This window comes from Chlorocebus sabaeus, chromosome 11, assembly GCF_047675955.1.
Source record: "Chlorocebus sabaeus isolate Y175 chromosome 11, mChlSab1.0.hap1, whole genome shotgun sequence".
In the NCBI taxonomy this organism is placed as follows: Eukaryota; Metazoa; Chordata; class Mammalia; order Primates; family Cercopithecidae; genus Chlorocebus; species Chlorocebus sabaeus.
Genome location: NC_132914.1, coordinates 6,930,974 through 6,946,783, shown reverse-complemented (window position 1 = coordinate 6,946,783; position 15,810 = coordinate 6,930,974). Strand labels below are relative to the sequence as shown.

Genomic DNA, 15,810 nt, shown 5'->3' with positions numbered 1-15,810 from the left:
TAAAAATACAAAAAAAAATGATCTGGGCATAGTGGTGGGCATCTACAATCCCAGCTACTCAGGCTGAAGCAGGAGGATCTTTTGAACCCAGGAGGCAGAGGTTGCAGTGAGCCAAGATCATGCCACTGCACTCCAGCCTGGGCAACAGAGTGAGACTGTCTCAAAAAAAATAAAAATACAAAAATTAGCCAGGTGTAGTGGCACACGCCTGTAGTCCCAGCTACAGGCTGAGGCAGAAGAATCACTTGAACCTGGGAGGCAGAGGTTGCAGTGATCTGGGATCACACCACTGCACTCCAGGCCGGGCCACAGAGTGAGATTCTGTCTGGGGGAAAAAAAAAAGAAAACCTTGCTTTAAGCACTGAAAAAGTCGTGAAAGTTGTGACCAAGCTCCCACATCCCGAGAACTGGTGGTTCTCTGGGACTGCTGGCCAATAGTACTTGTTGCCTAGTTGGGCTGGGATAAATAAAGCACACTTAATTTAGTGCTAGATATCCTGTGTGGGCACCTAAGGTGGTCTATCAATATGTTGTGTAATACCAATGAATGTATCACATATGACCAAATATGCCAGTGTTTCTTAGCTCCCTGGATATTTACTGCTTTTTCCTCCCACTCTCAACAGCTCTTGAAAAGGCTCTAATGGCCCTAACTTCACCAGTATTAAAACTTACTGCAACAACCCTATGAGGTAGTTAGTATTCTCACTGTATAGTAAAACAGGCACAGAGATTAAATTACCGAAAAGCATGACTCTTGTAATGAGAGCAAAATTTCCTGGATTCTATTGCTGTATCTTACTACCTGCACACTAGTAAACCTGGGGTTTACGGACTACAGATCCTCTCAGCCCTGATACCCCCACCACTCTACAGCCCCTGACCCCTTTCTCTAGCCTGCTATTACTGTCCAGATAATGTTTCAAATACATCCCTGCAGCCATCTCAAAGCAAAACAAAGCAACTTCCAATCCGCCCCGGGTTGGAAGTTCTTCTTCATGTATTTGGTAGAAATTACATGTCTGAAAGTCTGTCTCATTAAAAACTTGACATAAGACATTGATAATTCTTATGAAGGATGTGTGAGGGTATGAAAGGCGTGAGGGGTGGCAGCTATCTCTAAGATACTATCTTACTAACACCACTATTAGGTTATGGCCTTTGAGTTCTATTTGCCTAGTGTGTTGGCAGCCTCTCATGCCCTTGACTGCTTTCCATTCTGATGAAAACCATAGAAATCACTCTACCATAGCTAACTAGAGTGATGGCTGGCAACTAGCTAGCCAACTAGCCCTGTAGTGATAGTGCTGCATCACTCGACCCCTTCAGAATTATGATGCTAACATCACATATAAACAAGGAAAACAAAAACATGAGGTTTCCCCCTTAGGGAGTAGCAAGAGGTGCCAGGCACAGTGGCTCACGCCTGTAATCCCAGCACTTTGAGAGGCTGAGGAGGGCAGATCGCCTGAGGTCGGGATTTCAAGACCAGCCTGACCAACATGGAGAAACCCCGTCTCTACTAAAAATACAAAATTAGCCAGCCGTGATGGTGCATGCCTGTAATCCCAGCTACACGGGAGGCTGAGGCAGGAGAATCGCTTGAACCTGGGAGGTGGAGGTTGCTGAGAGCCATGATCACGCCATTGCACTCCAGCCTGGGCAACAAGAGTGAAAATTCTATCTCAAAAAAAAAAAAAAAAAAGTTGCAAGAGGGCAACGTCAGAAGAAATATTTTATATGTGAAAGTATTCGAGTGTGAAGTACAGGAGGTCTGACAAAAAATGTGCAGAATTATAGCATTATTGTCATTATTTGTATTTATAAGTAGAAAGTTGATAATCCTTCTCAAGCTAAAAAAATAATGCTGGGGGAGATGGTGTTTGTGTGAGTGAAAAGAAATGCAAAGGGTTTAAATCTCTCAAGGCTTGATACTCTTCCCCAACTTCCTTAAGAAACTAACTGGCTTGAAAAAAGTCATATTCTGCAAAGAGGGAAAAAAAGCTGTATCTTCCAGTCGCTGAGAAGGGATGTTTACGCAATATAAGCCTAAAGTGAACAGTTACCCCTGAACCGATTGCCATACATTCCCGTTTTGGAGGGAAAAAAGTTTGCTCGAGAATGCAAAATGGCGACCTTCAGTGACGTCATACCTGTCTCGGTCGCGTCCTGGGGTCTCTGTAAGGGCGGAAGCGGGCTACAGCTGCCTCACTATGGGCGGTCGTGGCTACCATGCAAAAGGAAAAGTTTCAGCGTCGGGCGGATGCGTACCGGCGGTAACTTAGTAAGGGCGGAAGTTCTCCTTTTAAGGGCGGAAAGGCTTTAGCCCCAAAATGGCTTCGGACCCTGTCGCGTTATAGTCACTTCCGGGGCGGATCGGAAGTTGCTTTGTTTTGCTTCGAGATGGCTGCGGGGATGTATTTGGAACATTATCTGGACAGTAAGAGCAGGCTGGAGGTGGGGGTCGGGGCTGTAGAGTGGTGCTGGGATCAGGGATGAGAGGATCTGTAGCCCTTAAGTCCCAGTGACGAGAAGGTTACAATTGTGCGGGGGTTCTGTGGCAGGAAATATTGGAGGGTGCGGAGAAAGAGGGGGCGGGGCAGCAGGATCGAGGCCCCGCTGTTGGGGGTAGACGAGGGAGGGGCTGCGGTGTGGGGGTTAGGGACGCGTCTTGAAGGGCTAGTGTGCATGGCCGGGAAGATAATTGCTGCCCCCATTCTCCAGCGTCTCCAGCCTCAGGGTAGATTTTTTTCCTATAGTCGTTCAGAATCGTTATCACCCACTGCCATTTGGAGCAGCGGTGAAGACCTCTCCTCCACCCCATTCTTCCTCAGAAGTGGCTTCTCGTGGGGTTGAGAGTGGTGGTGGTGAGTGACCACTGTCAGATGATGAGCCGGAACGCTTCTCTTCATGGAGTAAAGATCTGATTCCCATCAAATGAAAATCTGGTGTTATGCCATTTATGTAAACCACCCCTGCACAAAACCTGTCGCCCTATGCGCTTACATTTGTTTTAGGGCCCGGAGTCATTTATTCAACAAATATTTGTTGAGTTCCTACCATGGGTCAGACATAATGGCAGGCACTAGGGATAGAAAAATGGGTAAGACAAGGCACCTGCCCTCAAGAAGCTCTCGATCTAGAAGGAAACAGATTCTGCAAGTAATTGTAAAACACTGTGACAAGTGAAATAATGGAAATCCATTAAAAAGGACATTTGGTAGGCAACACTGGAGAGAAGGGGGGTAATTACCTGGCGATGTAGGAAAAGGTTTACAGAGGAGGTGATGTTTGAATAGGGTCTTGAAGGTTGCTTGCCAGTGAGGAGAGAAAAAGGGAATTCTAGATTGGGGAAAGTGTCTGCAAAAGTACTGTGATAGGTTTGTGGCAAAGTCAAGGGTGTTTGATATTTATGACTCAGAGGTCAGCGTATTTGATATTTATGACTCTAAGGTAAGAAATTGAGAAACGAGACTGGAGAAAGAAGCTGAGGCTAGATTGGACAAAGTCTTTTAAGCCAAACTAAGAAGTTTGTATTTTAAAGTACAATGTGATTTTTATAAATGAAAATTACTAATACATGGTAAATTGAAGCATGATATAACTGATAACAGAGATCAATTAGTGATAACATTCCAGGACAGAGATAAGAACCTGATTTTAGGGAGTTATGGAAGTATTTAGGAGTTAAATATGAAAGGACTGACTGACTGAGTGGTTGAGAGAGAAGGAAGAATCTAAGGTGGCTTCTTCCTGCTTAGAAAGTGAGGTAGACAGGCTGGGCACAGAATCTTATGCTTGTAATCCCAGCACTTTGGGTGGCCAAGGTGGGCAGATCACTTGAGGTCAGGAGTTTGAAACCAGCCTGGCCAACATGGTGAAACCAATCTCTATTTAAAAAAAAAAAATTTATCTGGGCATGGTAGCATGTGACTGTAATCCCAGCTACTTGGGAGGCTGAGTCAGGAGAATCACTTGAACCCAGGAGGTGAAGATTGCAGCGAGCCAAGATCATACCACTGCACTCCAGCCTGGGCGACAGAGAGAGACTCCGTGTCCTTCTAAAAAATAAAAATAAAAAAAATAAATAAAAACTTGTGGCCAGGCGAGGTGGCTCACACCTGTAATCCCAGCACTTTGGGAGGCCGAGGCGGGCGGATCACGAGGTCAGGAGATGGAGACCAGCCTGGCTAACACGGTGAAACCCCGTCTCTACTAAAAATACAAAAAAATTAGTTGGGCGTGGTGACGGGCACCTGTAGTCCCAGCTACTCAGGAGGCTGAGGCAGGAGAATCGCTTGAACCTGGGAGGCGGAGGTTGCAGTGAGCCGAGTTCGCGCCACTGCATTCCAGCCTGAGCAACAGAGTGAGACTCCGTCTCAAAACAAAAACAAAAAGGCTGGAAGTGGTGGCTCACGCCTGTAATCCTAGCACATTGTGAGGCTGAGATGAGTGGATCACCTGAGGTCAGGAGTTCAAGACCAGCCTAGCTAACATGGTGAAACCGTCTTTACTAAAAATACAAAAATTAGCTGGGCATGTTGGCAGGCGCCTGTAATCCCAGCTACTTGGGAGGCTGGGGCACAAGAATCCTTTGAACCCGAGATTGTGCCATTGCACTCCAGCCTGGGTGACAAGAGTGATACTGCACCTCAAAAGAAAAGAAAAGAAAGTTAGAGGAGAAAAGATCATGCCAACTGCTGCAGAGATATTTTTTAGGATAGGTTTAATAACACCGTTAGATTTGGTAAATCAACGGTGACTTAATCTTGTGAACTGGTGGTAGCAGACCTGAAGTTGTACGTTTAAACAGTAGAGGCATTTTGGTTTTTTTAATTTATTTTGTTTTAGGTGTTTTTGTTTGTTTTTGAGACAGAGTCTTGCTCTGTCGCCCAGGCTGGAGCACAATGATGCAATCTTGGCCCACTGCAACCTCTGCCTCCTGGGTTCAAGCAATTCTCCTGCCTCAGCCTCCTGAGTAGCTGGGACTACAGGTGCCCACCACCATACCCAGATAATTTTTGTATTTTTAGTAGAGACAGGGTTTCACTGTGTTGGCCAGGCTGGTCTTGAACTCCAGACCTCAGGTGATCCACCCACCTTGGCCTACCAAAATGCTGGGATTACAGGCATGAGCCACCATGCCAGGCATTTTATTTTTAAAATATGTATTTAATTTTTTAGACACAGAATCTGGCCATGTTGCCCAGGCTGGTCTCAAACTCCTGAGATCAAGTGATCTGCCAGTCTTGGCCTCCCAGAGTGCTGGGATTAGAGGCGTGAGCCCCTGTGCCTGGCCAGTAGAAGCATTTTTAAAGTTTTAGGTGGAGTCTTGGGAAGAGATTTTTCTTGTACTGAGGGGACAAATATTCATGCATTTATTCAAGTATTTTACTGAGTACTTGCTCTTTGCAAGTCATAATTCTAAACACTAGGGAAACAGGAGAGAATATGATAGCCATGTTCGGCGTGGGGAGACAGATACCAAATAACTAATTACACAATTATTATTTTTTTATTTTTTTGTTTTTTGAAACAGTCTTGCTCTTTTGCCCAGGCTGCAACCTCCACCTCCCTGGTTCAAGCAATTGTCCTGCCTCAGTCTCCCGAGTAGCTGGAACTACAGGCACAGGCCACCATGCCCATCTAATTTTCTTTTTTTTTTTTTTTTTTTTTTTTTTTGAGATGGCATCTCGCGCTGTCGCCCAGGCTGGAGTGCAGTGGCACGATCTCAGCTCATTGAAAGCTCTGCCTCCCAGGTTCACACCATTCTCCTGCCTCAGCCTCCTGAGTAGCTGGGACCACAGGCGCCTGCCACCATGCTCAGCTAATTTTTTTGTATTTTTAGTAGAGACGGGATTTCACCGTGTTAGCCAGGATGGTCTCTATCTCCTGACCTCATGATCCACTCTCCTCAGCCTCCCAAAGTGTTGGGATTACAGGTGTAAGCCACTGCACCTGGCCTAATTTTTGTTTTGTTTTGTTTTTGAGATAGAGTCTCGCTCTGTCGCTCAGGCTGGAGTGCAGTGGTGCAATCTCAGCTCACTGCAACCTTCACCTCCTGGATTTAAGCAATTCTTGTGCCTCAGCCTCTCAAATATTTGGGATTACAGGTTTCACCATGTTGGCAAGGCTGGTCTTGAACTCCTGACTTTAAGTGAGCCACCCTCCTCGGCCTCCCAAAGTGCTAGGATTACAGGTGTGAGCCACCATGCCTGGCCCTAATTTTTGTATTACTAGTAGAGATGGGGTTTTGCCAGGTTGCCTAGGCTGGTCTTGAACTCCTCGCCTTGAGTGATCCACCTGCCTTCCAGAGTGCTGGATTACAGGCGTGGGCCACTGCGCCCAGCCAACTAATTACACATTTATTTAATTACAGTTAGATAAGTGCTTTAAAAAGGTAGATAGAATACCTTGACATAGATCTAGGGCAGTTCGCAGAGCCTAGGAAAGTTGAGTTTGAGCTGAACTTTGGAAGAACGAACAGGAATTTAATAGGCCAAGAGGGATGGGGTGGATGGGATGAGGAGAAGCAAGCAGCGCCTTCCAACTAGAGAGAACGGAAAGCCGAGTGGCAGGAGCAGAGGCCAGTTTGAGTCAGTGAGAGGAGGCCAGTATGGGCAGAGCAGAGCGCAAAGGGAGACAGAGTGAGTTAAGGCTGGTGTGAGGTAAGCGAGGGCCAGAAAGTGTGGCACATCTTCAGAGCAGTAGGAGGTTACCAGAAGGTTATAAGCTGGAGAGTGACTTGATTAGGTTTGCATGTTTTATTTTTGTGTTTTGTTTTTGTTTTTGTTTTTTTGAGTCAGTGTCTTGCTCTGTCATCCAGGCTGGAGTGCATTGGTGTGATCTTGGCTCACTGAAACCTCCACCTCCCAGGTTCAAGGGATTCTCGTGCCCCAGCCTCCCAAGTAGCTGGGATTACAGGCGTGTGCACCAAGCCTGGCTAAGTTTTTGTATTTTTGATAGAGACGGGGTTTCACCACGTTGCCCAGGCCGGTCTTGAACTCCTCAGCTCAGCTGTTCCATCCACCTGGGGCCTCCCAAAGTGCTGGGATTATAGACATGAGCCACTGTGCCTGGCCAGGTTTGCACTTTTTGAAAAGGACATTCTGGCTGCTATGTGGAAGTAGACTGGAAGTGTTAGGTGTATAATAGAGGATACCAGGAGACTATTTGTAATTTGAGGACAAAGAGCTTGGAGGCAGAGATTGAAAATAAAAGAAAGGGGCCGGGCGCGGTGGCTCATGTCTGTAATCCCAGCACTTTGGAAGACCGAGGCAGGAGGATCACCTGAGGCCAGGAGTTCAAGACCAGTCTGGCCAGAATGGTGAAACCCTGTGTCTACTAAAAATACAAAAATTAGTCGGGTGTGGTGGCATGCGCCTGTAGTCCCAGCTACTCCGGAGGCTGAGGCAGGAGAATCACTTGAACCCGGGAGGCAGAAGTTGCAGTGAGCCAAGATTGTGCCACTGTACTCCAGCCTGGGCAACAGAGCAAGACTCTGTCTGAAAAAACAAAAAAGGAAAAGAAAGGAAAGGGAAGAGCTTTTTTTTTTTTTCTTCTTTTTCTTTTTGAGACAGAGGCTGGAGTGCAGTGGTGCAATCTTGGCCCACTGCAACCTCCACCTCCCAGGTTCAAGTGATTCTCCTGCCTCAGCCTCCTGAGTAGCTGGGATTTCAGGTACGCGCCATCACACCTGGCTAATTTTTATATTTTTATTAGAGACAGGCTTTCGCCATGTTGGCCAGGCTGGTCTCAAACTCCTGACCTCGTGATCCACCTGCCTCAGCCTCCCAAAGTGCTGGGATTACAGGTTTGAGCCACCACACCTGACGGGAAGAGCATTTGTAAAGGAAGGTCACTGAAGGCGAAAAGGGTGGGATAGCTGTGCAAAAATGGAAAGGTTTTGTAGAGAAAGAGTTAAGCATGGCCTGTCATGAGAGAACTGATAAATCCTGTCACAGATAAATCCAGAGGTTCAGAGGAAGGAAAACTGAGCTGCACTTTATTTTTTGTTTGTTTGGTGGTGTTTTTTTTTTTTTTTTGAGACAGAGTCTCGCTCTGTCGCCCAGGCTGGAGTGCAGTGGCGCGATCTCGGCTCACTGCAAGCTCCGCCTCCCGGGTTCTTGCCATTCTCCTGCCTCAGCCTCCCGAGTAGCTGGGACTACAGGCGCCCACCACCACGCCTGGCTAATTTTTTGTATTTTTAGTAGAGACGGGGTTTCACCATGTTAGCCAGGATGATCTTGATATCCTGATCTCGTGATCCGCCTGCCTTGGCCTCCCAAAGTGCTGGGATTACAGGTGTGAGCCACCGTGCCCGGCCATTTGTTTTTGAGGCAGGGTCTTGCTCTATCGCCCAGGCTGGAGTGCAGTGGCTCAATCACGGCTCATAGCAACCTCTGCCTCCTGGATTCAAGTGATTCTCATGCCTCAGCCTCCCAAGTAGCTGGGATTAGAGGTGCACACCATCACACCAGGCTAATTTTTGTATTTTTAATAGAGATGGGGGTCTCGCCATGTTGGCCAGGCTGGTCTTGAACTCCTGGCCTTGAGTGATCCACCCCCTCGGCTTCCCAAAGTGCTGGGATTACAGGCATGAGCCACCATGTCCAGCCTGAACTGCACTTTAAAAGGAACTGTAAGGCCTATGCACAGTCAGTCCTGTGATTCTCTGTTTCTCTCTTCCGTAGGTATTGAAAACCTTCCCTTTGAATTACAGAGAAACTTTCAGCTCATGAGGGACCTAGACCAAAGAACAGAGGGTACGTATAGAGTAAAAAGTTTTGGTATAAAATGAGTGTGTGTAATCATTTATTTTTCTACTTGATGTTACCATATCATCTGGTATGTTCTGGAGAACTGTGACTTCTCTCTCTCCTTTTTTATGCCCTTGGAATTCTTAAAACAGGATAATGATCCTCATTTCTGTATCGGCTTTTTCATAACAAATAGAGTGTTGTGAAAACACTGCAAGAATTCAAAGATGCTATGTTCTTTATATCTTCCTCAAGAAGAATTAGCCAGGCGTGGTGGCTCACACCTGTAATCCCAGCACTTTGGGAGGCCTAGACTGGCAGATAACTTAAGGCTAGGAGTTTGAGACCAGCCTGGCCACATGGTGAAATCCCATCTCTACTAAAAATACAAAAATTAACCAGGTGTGGTGGCGTGTGCCAGTAATCCCAGCTACTCGGGAGGCTGAGACATGAGAATCGTTTGAACCTGGGAGGTGGAGGTTGTAGTGAGCCAAAATCATGCCACACGCCACTGCACTCCAGCCTGGGCAACAGAGCAAGACTCTGTCTCAAAAAAAAAAAAAAAAAAAAGGAAGAATTAAAGAAAGTCAACTCGAGTCATTTGTGCTCTCCACGTTTGATATATTTCTAGGACGACTAGAATGTTTCTACTTCTCTGCCTTGTTAATGTTACTGTCACAAACTCCCAGTGTGACTTTAGACTGCAGCATGTGTTAGTAGATGGGAGGTTCACTATATGAGAAGTCCTTAAAAAGAGAAAAAAGAAAGAGAGGAAAGAAAAAAAAAGTAGTAATTGACATCAGGATCTCTACACCATTCACACTTACAGAAGCATTAGATACCATCTCCAGCCTTGAACACTGAGCAAATTTGGCTGCATTGGGGCGTTCACTTGGTTTCTTCAAATCAAAGATGTCTATTGGAGCTATTCCCGTACCCACTGAAGGATCTGTAGTCTTGTCTTCCATTCTATGTAGCCATATTCAAGGATGTAACAGGCTGGTTTTGAGATACATGAAGCTGTGTCTTAAGTTACTCTGAGTTTACACATGAAAAGGTGAACATCATCGAAAACCCTGGATATAGTTCCCTGAGAACTACCCGCCGAATGGTGAGAACCAGATTGCTTTTTTTGTAATACAGTTGTAACGCTTGAGTTCATGCATGGAAAGACCAGTTGGAGATTATGGAACTATATGCTTTTTCAGCTTCTTCCAAGGGCCTGGAATGAATGGAATATAAACAGTATGTTCACAGATCCTCCTGGTTATCTGTTGCTGCACTATGTTAGAGTCAGACTTGTCTCTTTCAACTGACATATTTATGAGTCCTACATAAATATCAGTAAACATCTATAGACTCAATGTCCTGGGACATTACCATTCTTCTAATATTAAAACATTTGGGGCCGGATGCAGTGGTTCACACCTGTAATCCCATCACTTTGGGAGGCAGAGGCAGGTGCATCTCCTGAGGTCAGGTTTTGAGACCAGCCTGGCCCACATGGTGAAACCCTCTCTCTACTAAAAATACAAAAATTAGTCGGGTGTGGTGGCGCATGCCTGTAATCCCAGCTACTCGGGAGGCTGATGCAGGAGAATCACTTGAACCTGGGAGGTGGAGGTTGCAGTGAACTGAAATCACACCACTGCACTCCAACCTGAGTAACACAGTGAGACTTGGTCTAAAAATCAATCAATCAATAAATAAATAATAAAATAAAACATTTGGGAGGCTGGGTGTGGTGGCTTATGCCTGTAATACCAGTACTTTAGGAGGCCAAGGCAGGCAGATCACTTGAGGTCAGAACTTTGAGACCAGCCTAGCCAACATGGTGAAACTACATCTCTACTAAAAATACAAAAATTAGCCAGATATGGTGGCACACACCTGTAGTCCCAGCTACTTGGGAGACTGAGGCACGAGAATTCCTTGAACCCAGGAGGCAGATGTTGAGGTGAGCCAAGATCGTGCCACTGCACTCCAGCCAGGGCAACAGAGCAAGACTCCGTCTCAAACAAAAAAAATATGTTTGGAACAATATCTAAGATGGACAAACAGGAAAAAAAAAGTGATGGAAAATAAAATAAGTTGCAATGATGAGCCAAATAGGGTGGACAGCCTGGGTGCAGTGGCTCACACCTATAATCCCAACACTTTGGGAGGCTGAGGCAAGTGGATTGTTTGAGCCCAGAAGTTCAAGACCAGCCTGGGCAATATAGTGAGACTTCTACAAATAATTTTTTAAAAAAATTATCAGAGTGTGGTGGCATGTGCCTATAGTCCCAGCTACTCCAGAGGCTGAGGTGGAAGGATCATTTGAACCCAGAAGTCGAGACTGCAGTGTGATCCATGCCATTACACTCCATCCAACCTGGGCAATAGAGTGAGATCCTGTCTCAAAAAAAAAAAAAAAAAAAAGATAAGCAGAATTGTTACATGGATGTTGGAGTAAGGTTTAATTTTAAATTGTATGATATACCCAACCACTCAGGAGGCAAAGTGATAGAATCACTTGAGGACAGGAGTTGGAGGCCAGTCTAGGCAACAAAAATAAGAGAGAACCTGTGCCTGCCTCTAAAAATAAATAGATTAGGCCAGGCATGGTGGCTTACCCCCTGTGATCCCAGCACTTTGGGAGGCTGAGGCAGGCAGATTGCTTGAGTCCAGGAGTTCGAGACCAGACTGGGTAATGTGGAGAAACCCTGTCTCTACAAAAAAATAGAAAAAATTAGCCAGGCGTGGTGGTGCCTGAGATGGGAGGATCACCAGAGCTCAGGAAGTTGAGGCTGCAGTGAGCCATGATCGTGCCACCACACTCCAGCCTGGGTGACAGAGTGAGACCCTGTGTCAAAAAGAAAAAATACTAATAATTTAAAAATGTAGGATATTGATACACAGACTTGGAAACCAGCAACAGCAGATGACTCAGCCTGATTTGCGGTAGACAGAACTGCTGTGGGATGTTTTTGAGAAGGAAACAATGGCTTTTGAGACAAAATTCAAGAAGCAGCAAGCCCTTCAAAGAAGCATCTTCAAACATGGACAAAAATAGACTTCATATTAATGTGGTGTGCAAAGGATCCCTTGCTGTGTTTCAATAATTTAAATTCCCACTATGATAGCAGTGTTTTCAGCACCTTGAACGGACCTTTAAGGCAAATATTGTCAGTATGTTCCATTACTTGAGTGCATGGCACAGTACCTCTGAACATGCAGTACTTTTTAGTTGGAAGGTTATGCTAGTCGATGGAAAAGGTGCAAAGAACAAGAGGAAGAAATGTGTTTCACCTAGCCACTCAGGGGCCATTGTGACCAGGCCTCTGTCTCTGTTGTAGACCTGAAGGCTGAAATTGACAAGTTGGCCACTGAGTATATGAGTAGCGCCCGCAGCCTGAGCTCCGAGGAAAAATTGGCCCTTCTCAAACAGATCCAGGAAGCCTATGGCAAGTGCAAGGAATTTGGTGACGACAAGGTGCAGCTTGCCATGCAGACCTATGAGATGGTATGGCCTTGTTCATGGCTCCCCACCTACCTCCCATCTAATCCTCAGGGTCTTAGACCCCTCCTTCAACTATGCTGGGATCTGTTTGGGGTCTGTGAGATCCATAAACTCTGCCTTAACCTATTTTCTTTAATTGGAGATAGTTTTGTACCTCTCCTTTCTCCTTCCTTTCCACCCAGGTGGACAAACACATTCGGCGGCTGGACACAGACCTGGCCCGTTTTGAGGCTGATCTCAAGGAGAAACAGATTGAGTCAAGTGACTATGACAGCTCTTCCAGCAAAGGCAAAAAGAGTGAGGAGGGGGGCGGGGCTGTGAGAGGTGGGGTGAGGATTCAAAGGGAGAAGTCAGCTCTTCATCTGGTGGGAAGTGGAGCACCAGGTTGGAAAGGGGGAGAGAAGAGGACTTAACCCATCTTTCTGTCTCCCTGCCTTCTGGCTTTCCCCCTCTTCCCTAGAAGGCCGGACTCAAAAGGAGAAGAAAGCTGCTCGTGCTCGTTCCAAAGGGAAAAACTCAGATGAAGAAGCCCCCAAGACTGCCCAGAAGAAGTTAAAGCTCGTGCGCACGTGAGTGTATCAGGGAGCCCTTTGCTAGATGACATCCTCTTCTCTCCCGGTGCCCCACTCCCAGCCTGCACCGCCCCCTGCCGTTTTCTATATCTCTGCGCCAAGAACTCTTCTTATCGTTTTGGTATCTGCTGGAGAAGCCACAAATCGTTTGCCCTACCAGGATCTCCTGCCACCTCCGAAAGCCTCAGGCTTTAGCTTCCCTTTCTGCAGATGACACTTTCTCTTCCTCTTGGCATGCAGAAGTCCTGAGTATGGGATGCCCTCAGTGACCTTTGGCAGTGTCCACCCCTCTGATGTGTTGGATATGCCTGTGGATCCCAACGAACCCACCTATTGCCTTTGTCACCAGGTCTCCTATGGAGAGATGATTGGCTGTGACAACCCTGATGTGAGAAACATTTTGCCTCAGGATGGGGGGTTGTGAGGGGTATGAAGGGAGTGGGTACAAGAGGAAAAATCCCACAGTTGAGTACTGGGACTTCAGGATAGAAGAAAGATGGGCTGGGTGTGGTAGCTTTTGCCTGAAATCCCAGCACTTTGGGAGGCTGAGGCAGGCGATCACGTGAGGTCAGGAGTTTGAGACCACCCTGGCCAACGTAGTGAAACCCCTTCTCTAACTAAAAATGGAAAAATTAGCTGAGCATAGTGGCACACTACTGTAATCCCAGCTACTTGGGAGGCTGAGGCAAGAGGCAGGAAAATTGCTTGAACCTGGGAGGCACAGGTTACAGTGAGCTGAGATCATGCCACTGCACTCCAGCCTGGGCAACAGAGCAAGACTCTGTCTCAAAAAAAAAAAAAAAAAACAAACCTGAAAGCCTGGTGCTGTGGCTCATGCCTGTAATCCCAGCACGTTGGGAGGCCAAGGTGAACGGATCACTTAAGATCAGGAGTTCGAGACTGGCCTGGCCAACACAGTGAAACCCCGTCTCTACTAAAAATACAAAAATTAGCCAGGCATGGTAGCATGTGCCTGTAATCTCAGCTGCTCGGGAGGCTGAGGCAGGAGAATCGCTTGAACTCGGGAGGCAGAGGTTGCGGTGAGCTGAGATCATGTCATTGCATTCCAGCCTGGGCAACAGAGTGAAACTCTGTCTCAAAAAGAAAAAAAGAATAGAAGGAAGATGGTGGGAACTGGTTGGCCTTGGGACTTCCAAGAATTCTCCAAAAGGATGGAGTAAAGGACAGGATGTTCCTAAGGAATCTGGAGGGGCTTTCTCTCCTTCCTCTGGCCCATCCTGGCCCCTAACTACTACTTCTTTCTTCCTCTTCCAGTGTTCCATTGAGTGGTTCCATTTTGCCTGTGTGGGGCTGACGACCAAGCCTCGGGGGAAATGGTGAGTGGCAGGAGTGGGAAGGTCCCTAAGTTGAGTGGTCAAGGGCGTTCTCCCTTTCACTCACTTTTCTCTCCCCTTCTCCAGGTTTTGCCCACGCTGCTCTCAAGAACGGAAGAAGAAATAGATAAGGGCCTTGGATTCCAACACAGTTTCTTCCACATCCCCTGACTTGGGCTAGTGGGCAGAGGAATGCCTGTGCTGGGGCCAGGGGTTCAGGGAGAAGCGGATGGCACAGTACTGTCATCCCTTCTCCTCCCCTCTCCCTACTCCCGGTGCTGAGGCTGCATCAAACCCTGGTAGGGAGGGGTGCCGCAGCCACTAACGGTATGTGCTCTCCTTCAGCCCTCTCCCTTCGGAGGGACGTGGTCTTGCCCACTGTCCTTTTGCCTCCATGCTGAGGTTGGTGCTGTATTTCAGAGGGAGGGTCCTTTTCATTCCCCTTGCTTTGTATTTAAGGACTGGGGCATAGCATGGGGGCAGTCCCCCAGACCTCTTCATTCCCCCTCCTCCTGTGGTGAGGGCTAGGTGTGATCAACACTTTTCTTCTCCATTCCCTTCCTGCTTTTTTCATGGTGGGGGATCCACCAGGTCATCTAGGCTCTGGCCCTAGTTGAAGGGGCGCCCCTTCCTCTGTGCCAAGAGGATTCATCCTGGCCTTGTGAATGGGAGGGGGCAAGGTGGGATGCAGATAACTCACATGTAAAAGGAACTTGGGTAGGTAAATAAAAGCTATACATGTTGGCCTGCTGTGTTTATTGTAGAGACGCTGTTTTAGTAAACGTGCTGAGCATTCTTTTTGCATCCTCTGGGTTGGATACGATGTGAGAGGATGGCATGCCAGAATTAGGACACCACATGAAACCAGAGTGGTGCCTCTGTCCGAGAACCCACAAGTTCTCAACTTGGGAAAGACAGAGGTGCTGGAGGGTGGGCCTCAGACCAGGGGTCTCCAAAACTTTGTAAATTGTGCATCTTCTCTCCATAAAACATCTTTCACTTAATTTCCAATAAATGATGTATTTGTGCTATACATGTGTACTGCTATACTATACATTAGCTTGACTTTTTTTTTTTCTTTGATGCAAAGTCTCACTCTGTCGCCAGCCTGGAGTGCAGTGGCGTGATCTCGGCTCACTGCAGTCTCCGCCTCCCGCGTTCAAGTGATTCTCCTGCCTCAACCTCCTAAGTAGCTAGGATTATAGGCATGTGCCGTCACATCTGGCTAATTTTTGTATTTTTAGTAGAGACGGGATTTTAACATGTTGGCCAGGCTGGCCTCGAACTCTGAACCTCAGGTGATCCGCCCACATCAGCCACCCAGAGTGCTGGGATTACAGGTGTGAGCCACCGCACCCAGCCTGTTTATTTTTTTGAGACGGAGTGTCGCTCTGTCACCCAGGCTGGAGTGCAGTGGTGCGATCTCAGCTCACTGCAACCTCTGCCTCCCAGGTTCAAGCGGTTCTCCTGCCTCACCCTCTTGAGTCGCTGGGATTACAGGTATCCACAACCATGCCCAGCTAATTTTTGTATTTTTGGTAGAGATGGGGTTTCGCCATGTTGGCCAGGCTAGTCTTGAACTCCTGACCTCAGGTGATCCACCTGCCTTGGTCTCCCAAAGTGTTGGGATTACAGGTGTGAGC

General features: G+C 47.1%; 1 protein-coding gene across 5 annotated transcripts; it reads left to right on the top strand.

Moving 5' to 3' along the window:
• Positions 1 to 2,320: 2,320 nt before the first annotated feature.
• On the top strand, positions 2,321 to 14,911 carry ING4 (inhibitor of growth family member 4). Of its 5 annotated transcripts, none has more exons than XM_007967375.2 (8): positions 2,321 to 2,440; positions 8,694 to 8,765; positions 12,098 to 12,264; positions 12,444 to 12,558; positions 12,722 to 12,830; positions 13,074 to 13,221; positions 14,109 to 14,170; positions 14,255 to 14,911. In XM_007967375.2, the coding sequence occupies exons 1-8, from the start codon at positions 2,404 to 2,406 to the stop codon at positions 14,292 to 14,294; spliced, it is 750 nt and encodes a 249-aa protein (XP_007965566.1). In that variant the 5' UTR covers positions 2,321 to 2,403; the 3' UTR covers positions 14,295 to 14,911. The 5 variants fall into 5 exon arrangements, 4 of the variants coding, with proteins under 4 accessions (XP_007965566.1, XP_007965569.1, XP_007965568.1 ...); XR_005237216.2 differs by having other exon boundaries at positions 2,328 to 2,440; positions 13,183 to 13,221; positions 14,255 to 14,303; XM_007967378.3 differs by having other exon boundaries at positions 2,328 to 2,440; positions 12,444 to 12,549; positions 12,725 to 12,830.
• The last annotated feature ends 899 nt before the right edge of the window (positions 14,912 to 15,810 follow it).